The 24,604-nt window shown below is 43.9% G+C and overlaps 1 protein-coding gene across 1 annotated transcript in view; it reads left to right on the forward strand.

Moving 5' to 3' along the window:
* Positions 1-23,945, forward strand: part of nxph1 (neurexophilin 1) — a 128,683-nt gene extending 104,738 nt beyond the window's left edge. The window contains exon 2 of the mRNA XM_030120617.1: positions 22,581-23,945. Coding sequence (XP_029976477.1) covers positions 22,581-23,336 — 756 coding nt within the window. The 3' untranslated portion in view covers positions 23,337-23,945. The remainder of the gene's footprint in view (positions 1-22,580) is intronic.
* The last annotated feature ends 659 nt before the right edge of the window (positions 23,946-24,604 follow it).

Below are 24,604 nucleotides of genomic sequence, written 5' to 3' on the forward strand. Positions count from 1 at the left end.
ACATGCCCGGAACACCTCCCTAGGGAGGCGTCCAGGAGGCGTCCTGAACCAGATGCCCGAGCCTCCTCAGCTGGCCCCTCTGGATGTGGAGGAGTAGTAGTAGCTCTACTCCGATCTCCTCCCTGGTGACTGAGCTCCTCACCCTATCTGTAAGAGAGTGCCCAACCACCCTACGGAGGAAGTTCATTTCAGCCACTTGTATTTCAGCCGGGATCTTGTCCTTTCGGTCATGACCCAAGTTCATGACCATAGATGAGGGTGGGAACGTAGATTGACCGGTAAATTGAGAGCTTCGCCTTTCGGCTCAGCTCCTTCTTCACCACAACAGACCGATACAACGACCGCATCACTGCAGCTGCTGCACTGATCCGCCTGTCAATCTCACGCTCCATCCGTCCCCCACTCGTGAACAAGACCCTAAGATACTTAAACTCCTCCACTTGGGCCAGAGTCTCTCCACCGACCTGAAGAGGGCAAGCCACCTTCTTCCGGTCGAGGACCATGGCCTCAGATTTGGAGGTGCTGATCCTCATCCCTGTCGCTTCACACTCGACTGCGAACCGCTGCAGTGCATGCTGTAGGTCTGGATTCGATGAAGCCGGCAGGACAACATCATCTGCAAAAAGCAGAGATGAAATCCTGTGATTCCCGAACCGGACCCCTTCCGGCCCCTGGCTGCACCTAGAAATTCTGTCCATAAAGATTCTGAACAGAACCGGTGACAAAGGGCAGCCCTGCCGGAGTCCAACATGCACCGGGAACAAGTCTGACTTACTGCTGGCAATGCGGACCAAACTCCTACTCCGGTCATACAAAGACCGGACGGCCTTTAACAAGGGGCCCTGGACTCCGTATTCCTGGAGCACCCCCCACAAGACACTATGAGGGACGCGGTCGAACACCTTCTCCAAGTCCACAAAACACATGTGGACTGGTTGGGTGAACTCCTACGAACCCTCGAGCACCCTATGGAGGGTATAGAGCTGGTCCAGTGTTCCACGACCAGGACGAAAACCGCATTGTTCCTCCTTAATGTCGGGGCGACAGTAGCTCAGATGGTAGAGCAGGTCGTCTTATAACCGGAAGGTTGGCGGTTCGATCCCCGCTCCCGCAGGCGTAAAACTGTCGTTGTGTCCTTGGGCAAAACACTTCACCCACCTTGCCTAGTATGAAAGTTGTGAGAGTGAATGGTTGGTGGTGGTCGGAGGGGCCGATGGCGCAGATTGGCAGCCTCGCTTCCGTCAGTCTACCCCAGGGCAGCTGTGGCTACAGTAGTAGCTTACCACCACCGAGTATGATGTGAATGAATAATGCAATGTAAAGCGTCTTTGAGTGTCCTGAAAAGTGCTATATAAAACCAATGCATTATTATTATTAATCCAAGGTTCGACTTTCGGTGGAATCCTCCTCTCCAGTACCCTGGAATGGACTTTGCCAGGGAGGCTGAGGAGTGTGATCCCCCTTATAGCTGGAGCACACCCTCCGGTCCCCCTTTTTAATCAGGGGGACCACCACCCCAGTCTGCCAATCCAGAGGCACTGTCCCCGACCGCCACGCGATGTTGCAGAGACCTGTCAACCAAGACAGTCCCTGCACATCCAGAGACTTAAGATACTCAGGGCAAATTTCATCCACCCCCGGTGCCTTGCCACCGAGGAGATTACCGACCACCTCGGTGACTTCAGCTTGGGTGATGGACAAGTCCACCTCTGAGACCTCAGCCTCTGCTTCCTCCACGGAAGACGTGGCGATGGGATTGAGGAGGTCCTCGAAGTATTCCTTCCACCGTCCAACAATATCCCCCAGTTAAGGTCAGCAGCTCCCCACCTCCACTGTAAACAGTGTTGGCGGAGACCTGCTTTCCCCTCCTGAGGCGCCGGATGGTTTGCCAGAATTTCTTTGAGGCCGACAGATAGTCCTCCTCCGTGGCCTCCCCGAATTCCTCCCAGACCCGAGTTTTTGCCTCCACAACCACTTGGGCTGCAGTTCTCTTGGCCTGCCGGTACCTGTCAGCTGCTTCGGGAGTCCCATGAGCCAACAAGGCTCAATAGGACTCCTTCTTCAACTTGACGACAGCCCTTACTTCCGGTGTCCACCACCAGGTTCAGGGGTTGCCGCCACGACAGGCACCGGAGACCTTACGACCACAGCTCCGAGCAGCTGCTTCGACAATGGAGGTAGAGAACATGGTCCACTCAGACTCAATGCCCCCAGCCTCCCTCGGGACATGAGAGAAGCTCTCCCAGAGGTGGGAGTTGAAAAACCATGCTGACAGAGGGTTCCAAGTTTCAGTCGATGAATCAACATCTGGTGGTCACAAGTTAACACAGACACCAGTTAATTCGATGCATCGGCAAGCGGAGCAAAGCCCCGGAGCTCACACCGGGATGTGCCGGCGGTGCGGTACCCAGGCCGGGGGAGCGCCCAGTCCTTGAGCAGTGTATCATGGAGATGTTGGAACATTTTTTTAGCAGATATCCAGCAGATAAAAATACATTGCTCGGTGCCGAGGAGTACTGGCTGCAAAGCTAAAGACATGCAAGTTCTGCAAGAGACTTTGTCCTCATGTCACAGAAGGCGTAAAATCCGCTTTACCTAGGGCCCTTGTAAACTAGGATTCATCGTGGATCGCTTTGTATGCCGTCCAATTCAATTCAATTAAATTTCAATTCAACTTTATTTATGAAGTGCCAATTACAACACGGTCGTTTCTAGACACTTTTACAGAGAAACTCAACAGATCCACATGAGCAAGCATAAGCGACTGTGGAAATGAAAAACTCCGTTTTAACAGGAAGAAACCTTTGCAGAACCAGGCTCAGATGCGGCAGCTTTCTGCTATTCTGGTTGCGGTGAGGGGACAGAAGGAGAAGGAGATAGAACAGACAGTGTATACAGTCCATGTATACACGTGCGTTAAACACAATAGTTTTCAATCAGATTGAAAAACACCCATGTAAACTGGGCCACTGAGTAAGTAGTTGTTTCTTAATCAGTTTCACTGTGGGGTTTCTAACAACCATTGGTCCCACATTCTCTCCATGTACCCCCTTTTGCTGGGTTTGCTTCGATAGTGGCACTCCATCAATGCCGTGTTTTCTGATCTCGTCCATGCTTGTCTTTTTGTTCCAGTAGCCAACTTCATCAGGGTGCCCTAGTTCCACGACACCTGACACGATCCTTGTTAATCCGGGCGGTCTGTGTACTGCTCATTGTTGAGGTATAGGTATTCAGTGCAAACGGCCTTGCCTAAGGGCCCACCTGGTCCTGACTGGGGTTTGAGCCCAGAACCTACTGTTTCTATACTCGAATAAAAATAAATTTCATTGAAGTGTGAAGCTGTGTTTTGGTCATGGTAATTCGGTATCAAATTATGAAGTCATGGAAAAATCATTGAAAATCTTAGGTGAGAAAGTGTCTGAACCCTGTTGACTCTGATATTGTGGTCATTTTATAACCCCCGTAAGCAATCATTGACACTTTATTACACACGCATTCTGTTGCACTGAAGCATACAAGTACAATATTTGTATATATTATAGCTCCTGGTATATTTTAGATCTGTTGTATATCAAGTTAGATCTTTTCTTCTCTTAGATTTCCATCACTTATTCCTTATTTGCACATTTCCTCTTTTTTTTGTTTTTTTGCACCTCTCTGCTATGTTATCTTTGTTGTGAGTTTTCCAAGAATAATTGTAAAATAAAAAGTTGTTTTATGAGTAACCTTATTGCCTTCAGTATATTTTTATTTTCACAAAATGATATTTGAAAAATAGGGGTCGTCTTACAATCAGAGTCGTCTTATACTCAGTATGATTTTCTAAATGTTGTATGTTGTACATCCATCATTTATTCCAACCTGAATATTTGCTGGTTCATGTGTTTAATGATGTGTTTAAAGGCTCCATATTGAACAATGAAATGAAAACAGACGGTGTGTCTGCTGTCTTCTGTATTCATTTTAATAGAATTTGGTACATTTAAAGGGAAATTGTAGATATGGGTTGAACAGGGCACTGTCATGGATGACCTACACAGGCATTGTTGAGCTGCATTGATCCTGTTTGGGCAGTGACAGAAACAAAAAGAGAACAGAAATAAGGTTGAAGAATGTGAAAAAATGTGTGAACGAGTGTGGATCCATACAAATCTCCAACATGGCCTCACATGGACAGCCACAACCTTAAAATCAATATAGCATCAATAAAGCAGATCATTCGTTTTAATTTTAAAATGTGACATTTCAAATTGAATTTTGCTACCTAATTAGTAGTTATTAATTAATTAATTTTCAAAATTTTAAATGTGTAATTTCGTTTTGCATTTCAATTAGAATACAGAAGAAGCAGTCTTATAAATGAAAATGCAGTGTGGATGATTGATTATTTTATTTGTGTCAAAAAATGCAGTTTAATTCTGACATTGATAAAGTATTACTGTTAATACATTTGAATTTGATTTTTGCTCCATATTTGTTTCCATACATGTGGGCCTAACCAACACAGGACATTTAGAATGTAGATAATATCCGTAGTATGCACAGAGCCTTCAATAAGTTATGTCTGGATTGAACAGTCCAGACAGAGTGTATGCTGCTTATGTCTTTGTCCAACTCTTTTCCTTGCCTGGAGGCAACCAACTGGTTGCCTGGCTGGTGGTCAGGTATCAGTGAGCCTCGCGCTGTCTGCAGAAGTGTCCATATGTAGCAGATGCACCACTCCCTCAGGTGAGAGTCCTGCAGCTGGCAGCTCCAGGATCCAGCAAACCCTTTGGCCCTCAGCCAGAGATATGCTGGATGTGGCTCTACTGGAGCACTACACCAAGCAACTTGTCTTTATGCAGCACCTACAGCCCACCCACCAGACAGGAGGAAGAGACACACTCTTGAACTTAGTTGTGTCAGTGCTGTGGTAGACTGTAATGAAGTCACTTATTGCTTCACTTGTGATTTTTTTAAGGAGAAACTTTTGATTACATTCAGTACATTGCGATAGACTGATGTGTGAATCCTACTTTGACCTACTTTAGGTTGGCTACTATTCCCAGGCCAAGTCTCAGACTCTGACTCTGAGAGAACAAAGTTACTCTGACTCAGTATTTTATCTGCTGAATTAAGGCTGCATGGTATATGCGGTATGACGGTAGAAATTTAGAAATTTAGCCACGGTAGAGATTTGCGCTCTGCCGTCATACCGTCATCTCACCTGATACAGTTTAATTGCTAGTACTACGTAAATAAAATGTGCTGAAAAAAATCATTCAATCCTTCTCTTTTAGTGAAAAACGGCGCTTCGCATCATTGAACACGTTACAGCTTCTTCTGGCCCACGTCTTGCTGACTGAATCTCTTTTTCTAACAAAATTCAGAGAGAACCTGCTTTAGGGGCAATCCTTCTTCTGTGCTGTCTGTGTAAAAATAATGTGACACCTAGTGGTATAAAGTGCAAATGCAGGTGAATTAAACAACAACAAAACCCATTCAGAAAAACTTTTATTATAGGTTTTACACTGCAACATTTATACCGCGATATATACAAAAACTGCTCAAGTTTATCCCGGACAAATCACCCTAGTGATATATTGTCTGCAGCTGCTCCAGACCAGGCTAACTACCAAGATGAGATTAATCCTGCCCCACTCTGCTGTCTGTCATGTGAGAAATGAGCGTGGTTTGCAGTATTTCCATGCTTTTTCTACACATTACATTTTTTAATCATCCTGCACCCAAATCTTACAACTGTAGTCATTGCTGGATGACTTCAGTATTATTTACTTGCACAGATTATAAGTGCAACAGACAAAAACAACTTTTTAACACAGGCACTTAAGAATCCTTTCTTTATTACTGTAATTCAAGTTCTACAATGAAAGGTTTAAAATTGTTATAAAGAAAATGGAAAAAAAACAGACCTTACTGAAATTGGAAAATGCTCCCATCTTCCCCGACAACGCTGCTGGTCGAGTAGTCAGAGAGCAAGATATTGACAGTTTTTTTTCATAGCCTTAAAGCAGAGCTATGCAACTTTTTTACCTCAATAAATGTTTCAGAATCCCTGTGGGGGTAAACAAAGACTTGTCACGGTGATTCGCCTGTCCCTCCACTCCCCCCGGGGTCTGTGTCCTGAAAACAGTGCTTGCAATTTCAGAGGAGCGGACTGACTACATCTCGCGAGAACAAACCTGCTTTACGGCGCTCATACGGGCTTACAAGTATATAAGCTGTTGGAGTGTGATATCTGTCGTTGTGTTGCAATAGACAATCTTTGCATAATGTGTTGATTGGTTCTAATTTCCGTTTGGTAACTGAAAAATAAGAGGAGTGGCACCTCCTCTCTTAGAAGTGAGCGCGAGTGAGTTTGCTGCATTGGGCTGAAAGCAGCATGTCTCCAAGTGTGTTTGTTTTCCAATAAGTTTGAGCGTGCGAGGCAGGCATGTCTACGACAGAGGGAGCAACCAGAGGAAGTTCCTGCGCAGTGCAAGGAACTGCCGCTGCAGAAGATTTAACAAAAGCACGTAAAACAAACATGAAATCCTCGCTAGCATTAGCAACGCCACCCTTAGGTGCTCACGGATGGCAGAACCAAAAAGACAGAAAAAAACTTTGTCTGACGAGCGTTAAAAAAAGGAAACGGGAGTGGGACGCTCTCTGCACGCGGTGGGGGTGGGGGGGGGGGGTTATGCGGAGAACATTTATGACAATGAGCTTTCACAGGAGACCAGTAGGGGGAGCGCTAAAGCAAATCTTGCATACTACTGCTTGAAGTGCTGAATTTTGAATAAATGATCTTGTGTGGTATTTTTTGCTGTGTATGTGCATTTTGTCCAGCACTGGTAGTACGCTGTGTAGTGCACATTAATAAACATCTGCATTGTCAAAACAAATAACAGGCGTAAATATGCCGGATTATAGCCACAAGGCTAATTTACATCCATAGTCCCGAAGCAGATATGAGAAGAAAAAGAACGCAATTAGTAAAAGAGAACAAAAGAGAACATGAGAGAACAAAAGAGAACATGTTAAAAACAAAGTCAGTGATTACAAGACTGGTTTGCTTTAAGCCACACTTTGAGCTGAGCTCTGAAAAGAGGAAAAGTGGAGCATTCTCTGACAGTGAGGGGGAGACTGTTCCAGATCTTATTGGCCTCCACAGACAGAGCAATTTGTCCAAAAGCAGTTCTTCTGAATGGCACCTCACAGTCGCCCCTAGAGGTGGAACGTGTCCTTGCACCAGTCTTTATTTTAAAATAGCCCAACAGTGGAGGGGGTGCCAGTCCATGAAACACTTTATACACAAAACACGCTGATTTGAAATGCTTAAAATTCTCTAAACTCAGGAAGTTGTGCTTTTGTAAAACATCACAGATATAGTGGGATTTTGGCTTTTTTTCAAAAACTTTAAATGAATTTTTGTAAAGAGATTCTATAGATTTTGAAGTACCCACACTCGTCAGTGACCAGCATGTGATACAGTATTCGATGTGGGACAAAATCATTGAATTTAAGAACATTTGTGCGGCTCCAAACGTTATATATTGACAAACCTGCCTAAAATTTCGTAGATTAAACTTGACTGTGTTTGATAGGTTCTTGACATGTTTTTTAAAACTGAGTGTTGAGTGAAGAATCACACCATAGTACTTAAATCAGGAACAATTTCTAGTCCTTCACCTCTTAAAAATACACCAGGCTGGGTAATGTTTAAAGACTGTTTGGAGAACATCCTGCAGACCGTTTTTTTACTGTTGAGCAACAGGCAAGATTTAAAAAGCCATTGATTTATCTGCTCCGTAGCCGAGGTCAGGATGGAAGAAGCCTCATTAGGAGTTTTTGCATGTGTGAAGACAACTGCATCATCTGCATACATTTGAAAGTCCACTTCAGCACATGTATTTGGCAGATCATTTATATACAAGGAGAACAACAGTGGACCAAGTATTGACCCTTGTGGCACTCCTACAGGGCCATCCAGAGCAGGGGTTTGACACCATTAATCGTAACAAACTGTTTTCTAAAAGATAAATAAGATGTGAACCATTGAACAGCACCAGGTAAGAAATTGAAACACGTTAATTTTGACAATAAAATTTCATGATGGTGTCAAATGCCTTTTTCAGGTCTAAGAATACCGCACCAACACAAGCGTTGTTATCTAGTTTGCTTTTAATTTTTTCTAAGAATAAACTAATTGCAAACTCTGTAGAGTGATTGGTGCGGAACCCAAATTGCAAACAATGAAGGGGGCAAAGACCTTCATTTAGATGTTCATTGATCATTTTTGCAACCCATTTTTCAGCCACCTTAGAAACCACCGGAAGAATACTGATGGGCCTGTAATTAGTTACATTTAGTCTATTCCCAGATTTAAAGATTGGGATGACTGAAGCCATCTTCCAGGTGGATGAGACAACTCCACTCTTGAGTGACAAATTGATCATGTGTGTTATAGGCTCAGTTAAAGCTAGGGTAGGCGATGTTGTCCAAAAGCATACTGAGTGAAATGCTCCTCCCCCCTGGGAGAAGTCAATACATTATGTGGACGGAAAAAGGTGCGGAAAAAATCTGACCACTGTAGCGGCCACAGGACAGTAAAAACTCCGACCAATCATAAGGCGCGGACCGCTCTTAAGAAACCAATCAAATCCCTTCGCCGTTCTACCAGCCCCCTGCGTACATTTCAATGGCGTGCACTGGCCCTGGTTCAGAGTGCGTTGCCAAGGCGCTCTCGGCGCTCGCGGCTCGCGTGAAAAATAGAAGGAAGCGGAGCGGCGCACTGCGCTCCTATGTGCGTTGTGTGCGGCAGTCAGAAAGGTTCATAACACTGGAGGCGATCACAAACTCCGTGCGAGTGGCGCTTCCGCGTCCAGTGCGTTCGCTCCCAACGGGAGCTCCTCCAATGGGGTGGGAGCTGGGCGGAGCCTTGGGGAGATGTTACATTCGTGCTACATGCTAGTTTTCCAAGATCGCCGACCCTAGCTTTAAAGTGATACTTCAACATTTTGACAAATTGGCCCATTTAGGGCAATTCCCCAGTCATTTAGAACAGCCTACACTCTAAAAAGTAACTCAGAGGAGCTTCTAACACCACTTGATTTAATACATGGATCCAAGTAAAAAATTGTAATTAGTTGATTTTGATAAACTTTCTAAGTTCCAAACCTATTTTTTTCAAGTTATGAAAAAGTTATGTTCTTAATTACATCAACTTAATTTTGCTTGCAGTTTGAACTCAAAATTCATTGTTGATGGGTTTAAAACGAAATTCAAGTTGTTATAACTTAACAAACTTGACTTGATAATTTGATTTTGTCAACGTTGACTTCACAATTTTAAGTTCCCTCTCGCCACACACCATGCCTGGACAAGTTGGATAGTGGGTTAGCAGGATGAAAAACCTTGATACAAGCAACATTTCATGGTGACTAAAATTCATTTTTAGTAGGGTAAGGACACCACATGGGCATGGTTAGTGTTGGTCACAGCATAAAGGAAACAGGCTCTTTGAAGAATTTAACAGTGATGATGGTAGTGTGCAATGCATCATGGGAGTTTGGGATGAGATATTCAAGATTTAAACATTGATTTCATTATTTATTTCGATGTTCTGATGTTAATAATGTTATTGGTAGTTGTGTTTGGTTGTGTTCTGGTTCAGTTAATCTAAATAGTTAAGTTACTTTTTGTGTCAAACCTGGAATGAGAAGTATTGAGCATTTAATCTGGTCCTGCTACTACTCTAAAACTTACAGACTTCAACAGAACAGTTCCCAATTGCCTCTGGGCTTATTAAAAGCGTGATACTTCCTGTGCAGAATCAGTCCACAGTGCCCATGACAGCATCCTATTCCCAAGTACTCACAACAGTATGGTTAAACAGAAACTGGCCATTTTAGCAGCTTAAAAGTGGCCACCAATTTTTTTGAGTTATCAACTTAAAAATCTTGCATTTATTAGGTAAGCAGTACTTAAAATGATCTTTGACTGATGACAAAAAATGAATTCACTCAAAGTAATATAGTTTGTTGATTCAGTGTAATTTCTGAGGTTGCCATAACTTAAAAAGACTAATGCAAACTGTTGCGTTGATTTTTTTTTGTTGAGTCTAGACATTTGTTTTTAGAGTGTACTTACTTTTTTTGTGAGGACGAGCTGTTTGTTTATTCAGAGGTGGGTCTGAGGAGAGCTTCACGGCGGACATAATGGAAGTGGATGGTATTTTTGTTCCCCCTCGTCAAACTCATCAAATACACAATCCAACAACCCCAAAACACTTTGGTGGACACGTTATAATCCACACATTCACTACGCTGTGAAACACCTACAAATAATATTGTAGCGTTACGACACTGAAGCAAATACTGGGAACTACTTTTTCTTATGAAATCACTATGTCCAGACGCCATGTTTAGTAAGTAGTTCCGTCTTAGCAATCTTCGCAAAAACCACTCAATCTCGGAATTTTGCATTAATATTTCACAGCGAAGTGAATGTGCGGATTATAGCATGTCCACCAAAGTGTTTTGGGGTTGTTGGATTGTGTATTTGATGAGTTTGACGAGGGAAGCAAATGTACCATCCACTTCCATTATGTCTGCCGTCCTCACAAATAAAGTAAGTAGGCTGTTCTAAATGACGAGGGAATTGCCCTAAATGGGCCAATTTGCCAAAATGTTGAAGTATCGCTTTAAGGAGTCTTTGCATAATTGATGACGTTATTTATGTCGAGCTCTGTTATTTGACTGAGATAGAACACGGGCCTCGAGGGGTCAATAAGTCCAGATGTTATCTGAGGGGCAGGAAAAAGTTCAGTTATTTCCCTAACAGAATTACTGAAAAAATTATTAAACTCATTCGCTAGAGAATTTGGATTTGTCACCAGCGCATCATCAACTTTAAGTTCAAGGTCTTGGACTGATTCTTTTCCCTTAAACATTGGACGTCGTATGAACGTCCAGATCATGTCCATATTGCGTCCGTCCGTCCAATTATAGACCTATTTTGGACGTCCAAAATAGGTGAGGTATTTGGACGTCTTATTATTACCCAGTTTCGACGTCTAGATGACGTTGAAGATCTGGACGTCTACATTAGGACCCAATATCGACGTCTACATGCGGTTGAACATTTGAAAGTCGGGGAAACTTTATGTTCCTTGATTAAAAATGTTTACCATCTGAACGAGATGAGGAATGACGTATTATGTATGAAATGGGTTTTGATTTATTTTATTTTTGTTTTATTATGAAGGGCGACAGACAGGAAGTTCTGTGTCTGTGTTCACTTATTGGCTGCCATAGTGTATATTAGCTTGACTGAGTGAACCCGGAAGTGGAGGTGTGTCAGATGCTACACTTTACTGCTAAAGCCACGGAGCAGGAGACGCTGCTGTCAGGCTAATTAAGTGTTTTTCCCTGGATTGCTAGTCCAGCGGTTGTCGGGGAACCCTGATTCCTGTTTTGTGGACCGACGGTAGTCTGGAGCCACCTTGGACTGGCCGGTCACAGTCCCTTTTGAGGGCCATCAGCACCATAGCATGCTGGGACAGCGGATGGGAGGAAGAGTTAGCTGCAGATTCATCACTGGTCCGGTATTTTGAGTACTGTGAAGTTTTTGCAATAAAATCTGTTTAAAAAGAATTGGATTGTGATCGTAGTTTCCTGTACCTGTGAATTTTGCTGTACCTTGGCTTGTCAGCAGGTTGGATGCGTCTTTATGCATTTGGAGTTAGCATCTGCTGGTGATTGATTCAAATGAAGTAATAGGAAAATAACCTTGGCAAGCATGTCACCTTCTACAGTGGGACTTTATGCATAGTAAGCAGTATAAATAATAATAATTTACCACTGAAAAAGTGTTGATTTGAATGTTAACCCCCCCTTGTATTTATTTTTTGTTTGAGTCTGTTTGTTTTCATTGTCTCGTAAAGATAGAATTGTGTCTCATAAAAGAGCCGCCCAAGCAGTTAAATTTAGTTCTTATTTTCATCAAATTGTGAACTTTGGAGAAACACAAAACGAACATTTTTAAAACCACCACTTTGTTTCGTGTGTATTGCACTGTATTTCAGGAGAGGTAGTTTTCCGTAAAATAGTGGTCACCCTCCCGTTTACACATGGAATACTCAATAAACTAACGGCTCAACAGGTAAGGCTGAGGATCACTGAACAGTAAGTCGTAAGTTCGAATCTCGTGTGTCACCAGTCTGTAATGAAATGCTTCAGTAACTGAAGGAATATGCCTGAAACTCGGAGCACAAACCCGGTGATTAGATTTTGGTCAGTTTAAATTATATTTTCCCCTCTTTTTTATGGTCCTTGTCTGAAGATCCTGATGACGTCGATACCCGACGTCGAAACTACGTAAAAAAAAAGACGTCATCTGGCGTTACATTCTGCACCTTGTGGGTACCTTGCTGGGACGTCCAACAATGACCTTAAAAAGACGTTGATTCAACGTCTTTTTGCTCAGTGGGTTATTTTGCCTGCCAAGTAATTTGTTGAGATTTTGCCATATCTTTTTGCTATTTCCTTTAGCATCAGTAATTATATCCATATAGAATTTTACTTTAGCCTTTCGTAGAGTGTTGGTGACTTTGTTTCTTAATAATGTGAATTTCTGTCTGTCGATTGAGAGACCTGATTTCAAAGATTTTTTTAAGCTGCACGTCCCTCTCTCTCATTAGTTTTCTGCATTCATCATTTACCCAGGATAACAAATGGCCTTTTCGCTTGTGGTGGCTGTCTTTAATGATACATTTTGACATTACATCATTCATTTTGAGTTGAAATGAGTTGCTACAATTCAATAGGTCCTCACTTTGAATTATTTCACTCCAATTCGTCTCTTGCAGAGTTGTCACCAAATTCTGCAATTGATTTTTTGGGATGATGCTCGAAACAACTGTGTGCTTCGAAAAATCTTTAAAACGTTTCTTTGACAGTTTTCTTGAAAAAGTCAGTTTCAAAATTCCACATCTCCAAATCAACTGTATACCCCACATTCACAGTAAAAGAGGTAAAAAAAAACATTTCCAAATTTAATTTGTCTTTATTTGGTCATTTATTGACTTTCATTCAGGAGTTGAGAGAGAAAAAGTAAAAATGATTAACACTCAATAACAGATATGATTACAGTGTGCAGTATGTCTCCTCACTTCCCGTTAGTTTATCGATCTCTAAGTCCAATATCAGCTTCCTTTTTTTTAATTTCGATGTCCAGATCAATCACCTCCAGATTCCTCTTTTGTCTGAATTTTCACTTCTGCCAGCTCTACCTGTTTCTGCAAGTGTTTGGCATAGAGCACCCAGATAGTTTGTGAATTCTGTAGAAGAATTATCAATTAGCACAACAGGATGTGTCTCACATACACTTACTTCAGCCTAGAGAATACTTAGAATGTTACGGCGTGATTCTGAGGTGTTGCAGTCTCTGGGTCCTGTAACAGTATTAATATTAATATATAATATTATATATATATATATATATATATATATATATATATATATATATATATATATATATATATGTATATGTATGTATATATATATATATATATATATATATATATATATATATATATATATATATGTATATATGTATATATATATATATAAAACTAATATGGCCAGATGAGGGATGAAACAGAACACAGCTTGAGAACAGCTGATCCAATAGAGAACAGGGACACAGAGTTGAAATTTTCCTTGAACTTAATTATACTTCACATAACCCAAGTACCATGCACTTCTATGGGCCACATTAAAGAAAAACACCAGTATTTATTAGTGGACTTGAAACGCCATCAGCTCCATCCTGGAACTGTAATTCTGACAGTGAATGTGGAGGACAGCTTGACAGTATTGATTGTACATGTTCGCACTCCTAGCAGGTCTGTTATTAACAGCCTGGCTTTTTCCCTCTCCTTATTCACAACACTGGTGTTGCCTTTCTTGCTGATTATATGTTTTGCTTCTTCATATAATTGAAGAAGCATTGTCTGCTCATGAAGAACGCCCGCGTGAAGAAAGATGCACGCCTTGTTCCATTTTCAATCTGTGATTCTGTGATCGATCTCATGGTCTTCTTCAGAACGTCATGAACGCCACTGATCCAGATGCTCCACACCGGGCATGACTAAGCCGTGTCTTTTCATCCTGGCTCGGCAAACGTGCAACCGATTAATCCGAGAAAACACCGACTAGGCTGACTCAAGCCATGCCTGCTCATTTATCCTGGATGGATTTATCTTGGTTTTGTGCAATACCCCTGTGGTCCTGTATTTCCTGTATTTTTTTTTTTTTTTCATAATATGCTGAATGCACTCTAAGGAACGGATCACTCCAGAATCTCTTCATGAGCACCCACACTATCATAAACCCATCTCAATGTAATGCAGGCCCTCTGCTGTGTTGTGATAGTCTATGGAATGACAAGGTCTCCTCACCTGTTTGAACAGGAAATGATTTCTGAGTGTGTTTGGCTCATGAAGTGTGGCGCTCTTAGAATTTAACCCGCTATTCTAAAGAATGAGTCGCTGAGATTCTCTTCATCTCCTGTCTTGGTTTTTCACCTCACTTTTGGTCTTCCTCATGTCTGAAGGTGGCCGCTTTGCAGAGCGGTGTCAATGATCACTTAAACAGCAACTTTTGTGTTTGGTTTGGTTTATGTTAGGTCAAACAAACAATCTTAGCTCGATTAAAAAAAAAGTGTTTCCACATGAAGTTTAATGGTGGCTTTGATGCTAACAGAACAAACAGTTCTGTTTCCTAATCCTGTGTTTGATCCAGTCACCAAAACCAACTTTGTCTAGCAGGACTAGGAATGAGAATCGAGATCCGATTCTTTTGTAGAGCCGGTTCCCAGGGACTCGATTCCAAGGAATTGTTTTGTTTGTCTCTTTGATGATTCCGCTAATCGGTTTTGCTGTGTGTGTGACGACGTAACATGCGCGGAGCGTAACGCCGGGCTCATGCCGAGCTCACACCAACCACGGTGCGGCTGCAGTCCGGTTCCAGCGCCACTACTGGGCCCGGCCGGCGCTCTGGAAACTTTCAGCAAGGATCCTATTTTTCTGCCCTGCCGCGTCAATCTCATCACAAGCAAGTCGGCTGCTGGAAGGAAATTAAATACATGCTCCAAAATAAGTGATTTCAAAGTAAAATCTGTGTCGTGTTTTTGTCTTAACAAACTTTTTTTTTTTTTTAATTCTTCTGGTAGAATATATAACCAACAACGCAATCTAATCATTATACACCTTAGAAGAATGAACAATATTGAACTTAGTAATATTTGGAAAGTCAAACGACACCAAAATCACACAAAAAGAGCTCTATGACCGGACCGGCTCTGTGTTGCCAAATTGGACAGGTTTCTGCCAAATTAGGGTTCTTTTGAAAACGTTGGGTGGGTTGATGAATGGTTCTGTGCTTATGCCACGTTTTTTGATTTGGCAAGTCCAGTTTTCATGGTTTGAACATATTTTTAACAGAGCTGGATGTTTAGGCTGCTTTCTATTGTTGGACGGTTTTAACATGACGTTTCGGCTGAAAAAGTAACAGATCTGGCAACCTCCTCCAGTGGCCCACAGACACACGGGGGCGGTGTACGTGACAGTGCTGCGGTAACTCTGGACCGGAGCCGGACCGGAGCCGGACCGGACAGCACGGGCATCCAGTGTGAGGCCGGTGTAATTTGGTTTTGAGTTTTCCAACATGGCGTCATGAAGAAGCTCCAGAGTTTGGCTGGATTTCACACCAAAAGATGAGAGTGGGGTGACCGGCAACGCTTGCAAAGGTTTCATGGCATGGATATTTTTTTTCTTCTGTTCAGGATGAAGATATTAAAGAGTTATTGCAAACACCCATTTGTATTGTTTCATTTCTCACTCAATGAGAATCGACAAGGGATCGTACCGATAAGCAGTATCGACAATGAAATTGGAATTGCTAAACTCTTAACAATTCTCATCCTTAACCAGGACCACATTTTATTTCACTACAGTGCAGCACCATACTTTTTACCTGTTAAACCACTCCTCAAACCTCTATCCATATGTCATGAGAAGAACAGTAAGAAGAACAATAAGGCATCAGAAGGTTCATATAACATGCACGCAAATGTGCACGCACGCACACACACACACACACACACACACACACACACACACACACACACACACACACACACACACGGAATCCAAATTGGAGAAATTATTTACATATTTGTGAGGTCTGCTGTCCTTTTCTTTTAAATAACAAATAGTTGACTTTTACCTTTTAGTTTAGTTTATTTTAGTTTAGTTTAGTTTTTATTTGAAGGGACAGAGCACAGAGACAGAGATGTTCTGGACCAGATTATAGCTACACAGCTTATTTCCATCTGCAGACATGGATAAAATTACTTACAACAATACATCAATAAGAGCAGTTAAAAATTCACTCTCTCAGTAACCTAGCACTCACACCTGCAACATTTGTCCAGACAATCTCATCACAACCCAGACACACAATCAAATCCATGTTCTATTTACATATACATATCATTTACAATATCACAATAAAAGTTAGAAACACCCATGGTTACATATAACATATTGCACATTTACACTGTATTAAAAAATAATGCTTCCTCTGGGGAAAGTGGATCTGTGTAACAAAGTGGAATGCAAATCCAGGGTGTACAGTTAACCTCTCGGGGGTTTGGACTGTGGGAGGAAGCCAGAGGACCCAGATGAAACCCAGACAAACACGGGGAGAATATGCAAACTCCACAGAGAGAGCAAGTTTTTTTTTTTTTTTTTTTTAACCCAGATCCTTTTTGCTGTGACATGAGAATGCTAACTACTAATTTTGTTAAATTGGCCAAATTTATAATCAAAATTAACCTTCAGAAAGTTGATGATAATCAAAGTCAGAAATCCTGTGATCCTGTGATTCTCTGGTGAAAATAAAACCCATGTGCTTAATTTGATCACATTTTAACTTTTCTAGCAAGAAGCTAGAAAACTATTTCTGTTTTCTAAAAAAGTAAAGTGAACTTCCCACTGGATGATCTCAAACATAAGGTCTTCAGGAATTATTTTGAATCTTTATAAGAGGCTTGCTTTTATAAAACTTGTAACAACATCGACTTGTAAAAGACTATCAAAAAAGTGTAGTTTTCACCAGACTTAATAATTGTTTAGAGTGGGTAAAATCAGTAATCTGGGGATATTCTGTCATCAGTCTTGATATATTGGGATTAATCATAGTTTAGGGAATTCAACAAAATGAAAGTTTTGACTTAATAATGTGATCATTCAGGTACAGTTGATGTTATGAAGCATTTATTGGTTTTCAATTGTTTTCATCCTGAAAATCAGATGAACCACACATCTTTGAGCCTTGTATTCACAGCGCAGTTTGTGCTCTTACAGGCTGGGATTTCACGTCTTTCCACTGACAAAAGCTGTGGGTAGTGCCAATTCTCATAATGGCTCCTTATGGAACTCCATACACCAGTACAGGTTCTATAAGGAGGAGCTGAAATACTGCCATCTGCTGATTGGTCAGGGATGATCATCAGTCATATGAACACTGTTGATTGGATATGCCCTGTTGCACACACAGGTTGTTTGGTTAACTCTTCACAGTACGCTGGTATTCAGAGGAGGTGCAGACCTTCCTCTCTGTACCAGGAGATCCAGCAGGAGCAAGACGGTGCTGTTCAGAATGAGAAATCTTTCTAAGCTGTGTCTCAGAGAATGGAAGCTCACAGTACCAATGGAAGAAAGTGACCAACAACTACTGGAGAGTGACCGTTAACAATCCTATCTACATTTTAGCTGTTCTGTATGTGATAGAAACACAAAACAAATTTAGGTCTGGGTGTGCTTTTCTGTATCGTACCAAACCGTGCTGTGGAAAGAAGGCTTTATTGTTGATTGTTTGTAACTTGCTTCGCACCACAAGCATATTTTTATCGTAACATGTATATGTGGAGGTGCTGTGAGACGTGATGTGAAGTGATTTAATCTAAAGGACTGAATGATTTCTAGTGAAACCTTATTTTGTGAGTATTGATCCAGGGGTAGTATAGAAATGCAAAAACCTCCTCAAGATGGATCTGCTGCCACATCATACAGTACAAATCAAGCAATCAATGTCATGTACCTCCAGCAGGGCCTGTATGAACCTAATTCTACACTAAATTGTGGGACCCCTCGGTTTCATCAATCATAAATTCAAAGAACTACTTAGTTAATAGTCTGCTCGGCGGCCACTGCATTTATCTATGACAACCAGGTGAGACTCATTGGGTTTCACACATTGAGGCATAGAGGGGAATGTATTTCACAGTGTGTACTGTATCCTCCGTTTTTATGCATGATGGATTATTAATGTGGAGCCCCCTGCTTTGCAGTTTATATAAATAATCTGTAATCTTGTTGACTGATGCCAATTTGTTTTTTGTTCAAAACCAGACTTATCTCCCCCCTGACCTGCCACCTTAAAGTGGTGGGGGGTTTGAGTGCACACGTGATTCCAGGAGCTATGCTTAAGCCCCTGGTAGGGTCTCCCATGGCAAACAGGTCCTGGGTGATGGGCCAGACTAAGGGCAGGTCAAAAGCCCCTATGATAAGGTTATCTAGGTGTGTGACGTCGCCCGGTATGGCGCAGCCGGGGCCCCAGCCTGGCGCCAGGCCTGGGGTTGGGGCTCGCAAGCGAGTGCCTGATGGCCGGGCCTTTACCAATGGGGCCCGGCAAGGCTCGGCCCGAAAGGCCGACGTGGGCCAACCTTCCAGCAGATCCACCACCCACCCAGGGAACTGTAGGGGCTGGGTGCAGTGTGGATTGGGTGGCAGCCGACGGCAGGGTGCCCAGCGACCCAATCCGCGGACACAGAGACGAGCTCTAGGAACATGGAATGCCCCCTCGTTGGGGGGAAGGAGCCTGAGCTTGTGAAGGAGGTTGAGAGGTACCAGCTAGATATAATCGGACTCACCACCACACAGCCTGGGCTCTGGAACCCAATCTCTCGAGAAGGGCTGGACTCTCCACTTCTCTGGCATTGCCCGCGGTGAGAGGTGATGGTTTGGTGTGGGTTTGCTTATAGCCCCACAGTTCAGTTGCCATGTGTTGGAGTTCTCCCCAGTGAACCAGAGGGTTGTATCCCTGGCCCTTCGGGTCAAGGACAGGTGCCTCACTGTTGTCTCGGCTTACGGGCCGAACAGCAGTGTAGAGTACCCGGCCTTTTTGGAGACCTTGGGAGGGGTGCTGGACAGTGCTCCATCTGGGGACTCCATGGTTCTACTGGGGGACTTCAATACCCACGTGGGTAGCGACAGTGAGACCTGGAAGGGGGTGATTGGGTCGCATGGCCTCCCTGATCTGAACCCGAGTGGTGTTTTGTTATTGGACTTCTGTGCTAGTCACAGTTTGTCCATAAGAAACACCATGTTCGAGCACAGGGGTGTCCATAAGTGCACTTGGCACCAGGACACCCGAGGTCGGAGGTCGATGATCGACTTTGTTGTCATGTCATCTGACCTCTGGCCGCGTGTTTTGGACACTCGGGTGAAGAGAGGAGCAGAGCTGTGGACCGATCACCACCTGGTGGTGAGTGGGATACGTTGGTGGAGGAGGAACCTGGACAGACCTGGCAGACCCAAACGTGTTGTGAGGGTCTGTTGGGAACGTCTGGTGGAACCCTCTGTCAGCAGGGTTTTCAACTCCCACCTCCGGGAGAGCTTCTCTCATGTCCCGAGTGAGGCTGGGGACATTGAGTCAGAGTGGACCATGCTCTCCACCTCCATTGTCGAAGCAGCCGCCCGGAGCTGTGGTCATAAGGTCTCCGGTGCTGCCGAGGCGGCAACTCCCGAACCCGGTGGTGGACACCGGAAGTAAGGGCTGCCGTCAAGCTGAAGAAGGAGTCCTACCAAGTCTTGTTGGCTCATGGGACTCCCGAAGCAGCTGACAGGTACCGGTAGGCCAAACGAACTGCAGCCCGAGTGGTTGTGGAGGCAAAAACTTGGGTCTGGGAGGAGTTCGGGGAGGTTATGGAGGAGGTCAGCTTCGAAGAAATTCTGGCAAACCGTCCGTCGCCTCAGGAGGGCAAAGCAGGTCTTCACTAACACTTTTTATAGTGGAGGATCGAAGCTGCTAACGTCAACTGGGGATATCATAGGACGGTGGTAGGAATACTTCGAGGACCTCCTCAATCCAGTCGCCACGTCTTCCGTGGAGGAAGCAGAGGTTGAGGTCTCAGAGGTGGACTCGTCCATCACCCAAGCTGAAGTCACCGAGGTAGTTGGTAAGCTCCTTGGTGGCAAGGCACCGGGGGTGGACGAGATTCGCCCTGAGTATCTTAAGTCTCTGGATGTGCAGGGACTGTCTTGGTTGACACGTTTCTGCAACATCGTGTGGCGGTCGGGGACAGTGCCTCTGGATTGGCAGACCAGGGTGGTGGTTCCCCCTGTTTAAAAAGGGGGACCGGAGGGTGTGCTCCAACTATAGGGGGATACACTCCTCAGCCTCCCTGGGAAAATCTATGCCAGGGTACTGGAGAGGAGGATTCGACCGATAGTCGAACCTGGGATTCAGGAGGAACAATGCGGTTTTCGTCCTGGTCGTGGAACACTGGACCAGCTCTATACCCTCCATAGGGTGCTCGAGGGTTCGTGGGAGTTTGCCCAACCAGTCCACATGTGTTTTTTGTGGATTTGGAGAAGGTGTTCGACCGCGTCCCTCGTGGTGTCTTGTGGGGGGTGCTCCAGGAATACGGAGTCCGGGGCCCCTTGTTAAGGGCCGTCCGGTCTCTGTATGACCGGAGTAGGAGTCTGGTCCGCATTGCCGGCAGTAAGTCGGACCTGTTCCCGGTGCATGTTGGACTCCTGGCAGGGCTGCCCTTTGTCACCGGTTCTGTTTATAATCTTTATGGACAGAATTTCTTGGTGCAGCCAGGGGCCGGAGGGGGTCCGGTTCGGGAACCAGAGGATTTTATCTCTGCTTTTTGCAGATGATGTTGTCCTGTTGGCTTCATCGAACCCTGACCTACAGCATGCACTGTGGTGGTTCGCAGCTGAGTGTGAAGTGACAGGGATGAGGATCAGCACCTTCAAATCCGAGGCCATGGTCCTCGACCGGAAGAAGGTGGCTTGCCCCCTCCAGGCCGGTGGAGAGACTCTGGCCCAAGTGGAGGAGTTTAAGTATCTTGGGGTCTTCTTCACGAGTGAGGGACGGATGGAGCGTGAGATTGACAGGCGGATCGGTGCAGCAGCTGCAGTGATGCGGTCGTTGTATCGGTCTGTTGTGGTGAAGAAGGAGCTGAGCTGAAAGGCGAAGCTCTCGATTTACCGGTCACTCTATGTTCCCACCCTCACCTATGGTCATGAGTTTTGGGTCATGACCGAAAGGACAAGATCCCGGATACAAGCGGCTGAAATGAGCTTCCTCCGTAGGGTGGCTGGACTCCCTTAGAGACAGGGGGAGGAGCTCAGTCACCAGGGAGGAGCTGGGAGTAGAGCCGCTACTCCTCCACATCCAGTGGAGCAGCTGAGGAGGCTCAGTACCTCTTTAGGATGCCTCCTGGACACCTTCCTAGGGAGGTTTTCCGGGCATATCCCACCAGATCCCGGGGAAGACCCAGGACACACTGGAGAGACCATGTCTCTCGGCTGGACTGGGAATGCCTTGGGATCCTCCCAGAGGAGCTGGAGAAAGTGTCTGGGGACAGGGAAGTCTCTGCTTAGCTTGCTGTTCCCACGGTTCATGTAGGTGATACATATAGGTCATAGCTCATTAAACACTGATTAAAAATGAAGCTGTTTCAAATTATTATTTTGTTCAACATAAATACTGTTTTAGTGCTGCTGTCTCAGTGTGTCGTGATTCTTATGTCTGTAGTTACCTTTAGCGTTAGCTGCCAAACAAGTTGTTTGGCTGTAACGTGTCTTCTGGTTAGACTGTTGTTTGAAACAACAGTCTAATCAAACAACAGTCTAACCAAAAGAAAAAAAAATCTGAAAAGCTGCAGTGAAAACATGGTGCAGACGTGCTGTGTCGGAATGAAGAGACATGGTGTGGGGAAGTGAGAGAGCAGCTGGCGATAGGAGTATTTGCTATTAGCTTAGACAGGAGCAACTGAACCGGTAACTATAGGAATAAATGCTACAGTCTGTGAGCACCAAGCTGAGGGCTGTTTTCGTTGCTTTCTGGACTGCTGTGAAGGAAGGCAGTTCGCCCTGAAACTGAGTAGAGTTTAAATTCTACAGACCACGGGCTGGAGACCGAAGCATTAAAGCTAACACTTGGATCGCAGCAGTCACGCACTCAAACTGATTTCCCCGCATATTTTTTATTTATTTATTTATTTGCCTTTTGCAGCCAAATTTTCATATCGGCTTCATACTGGCCAACATTGATTAATCTGCAACAAACTGAAATTGGACAGATATATCAGTCGGGTTCTAATAAAAACCAAGAAAGTCAAAATATTTGAGATTTGCTGCTTTGGAAGCCTAATTGTTATTCAAGTTGTTTCTAAATACTGTTTTTCAAAGCATAACATACCAGCTAACCAGTGTGTTTTGCTCTCTTCCTCAGGTTCCAGGTGCTCATGCTTCAAAGTCAGACATTGTCAAGTCAGGAAGCCCAAAATCCACACTAAAACATATATGGACAGAAGGCAGTAAGGAAATGTCCATCAGTAGGCTACTGTCACAGACTCTGCATAGCAAAGAGAATAGCACAGCCTTGGACCTTCGCTATGACACTCCGGAGCCCTATTCAGAGCAGGACCTGTGGGACTGGCTGAGGAACTCCACCGATCTACAGGACTCACGGTCACGGTCCAAACGGCGGCCCATGGTTAAAACAGGCAAATTCAAGAAGATGTTTGGTTGGGGAGACTTTCACTCCAACATCAAGACAGTCAAACTCAACCTGCTAATCACCGGTAAGATCGTGGACCATGGCAATGGTACATTTAGTGTCTACTTCCGCCACAACTCCACAGGTCAGGGCAATGTGTCTGTCAGTCTGGTCCCTCCAACCAAGATTGTGGAGTTTGATGTAGCAGCACAGCAATCCGTCATCGATGCCAAGGACTCCAAGTCCTTCAACTGCCGCATAGAGTACGAGAAGGTGGAAAAGGGGGCCAAGAACACACTCTGCAACTTCGACCCATCGAAGACTTGCTACCAGGAGCAGACCCAGAGCCATGTGTCATGGCTCTGCTCCAAACCTTTCAAAGTCATCTGCATCTTTATTTCCTTCTACAGCACCGACTACAAACTGGTGCAGAAAGTGTGCCCAGACTACAACTATCACAGTGACACTCCCTACTTCCCCTCTGGCTGATGTCCCACCATACACACCCAAAGGGGGATGGTGTAGGCGAGTGGGAACACAGACTGGGGATCATGCCCCTCCCAGAGAAACATGTATGTTAGCTGTACGGTCCTTCAACATGTTCATGCCAGAGTGTCAGCCATCCCAATCGATTCACCTATTCAGTGTTCTGAAGTTTGCAGAGAGAACTACTTTTGACCGTTATATAATAAGATATATATGAGAGTATTACGCCTAAAAATGACCAGAAAAATTCTCATTTCTGACTGTTTTGGCTGTTCTTTTTTTGTCCCTGAGTATGGTTTTGTCCCGGTTGAATCATGCTGAGAATACAGAAGCTTCATAGTCCTAATGGACTGGCAATTGTCAATATTGAACTTCATCTTTTTAGATTTTTTTAGCTTACTTCTCACTCCTAGTTCAATTAGATCTTCATGTTTTAGCACTATCATCAACTCTCTGGACCATAGCATATGGACTGTTTGCCCTCTGTTGTGCTACTTATGCTCTACAGTTTATCCTGCATAACTGGAAAACATAATCAATTCTCCTCATTAAAAAAGAAAAATATATATATATAAAAAAAAAAAAATTCAGATGTTTTACAACCTCTGCAAAGCAATGGAAGAAATCTGTGAAGATACAAGTATAAGTTTGAGACTTTCAGATGTGTGGTATGAGTTATTTCTGGGTGACAGAACTGAACTCCCTTTCTGTCTAATTGGGAAAATGTAGTGAAAAGAAATTGTCATAACTACGTCAATGGATTTGGGTCCAGCGTGGTCACATGCTGAGTGAGTTTGGTGATTGGATCACTTTGGCCAGGCTGATTGTCTGAACACCTGGGGTCCGTTTCACAAAGGAGGTTTTGTGAAAACTCTGTTACACAAAACTCCAACATTTCAGTTTCACAGATGGAGGTAACTAAATGCAGAAAATAAGGAGCAACTCTAACCTGTTTAACAGAGAGAGGTAACTTAACCTCCCAGTCAGTTACTGCAAATAGGAGGTGGAACATTTATTCACTGACCCGAACAACAATGTTCTCCCTCTTTTTTGCAGTTGCAGCATGTTTCACTACTTTAGAAAAATATATTTAAAAATGCCGTATGAGCATATTAAAGTGAAAACCCCTGAATTCTTCCTCCTTGCCATGGTGACTCGTGGAATCAGGGCTCCATTCATGTTGTCCATTTCAAGTTGTGGCCACACACTGAACTCTGGGTGGATCAATTCAGAGTTGATCGAACTATTTGAGATCCACTTTTCTTAAACTG

This window comes from Salarias fasciatus, chromosome 22 (assembly GCF_902148845.1).
Source record: "Salarias fasciatus chromosome 22, fSalaFa1.1, whole genome shotgun sequence".
Classification (NCBI taxonomy): domain Eukaryota; kingdom Metazoa; phylum Chordata; class Actinopteri; order Blenniiformes; family Blenniidae; genus Salarias; species Salarias fasciatus.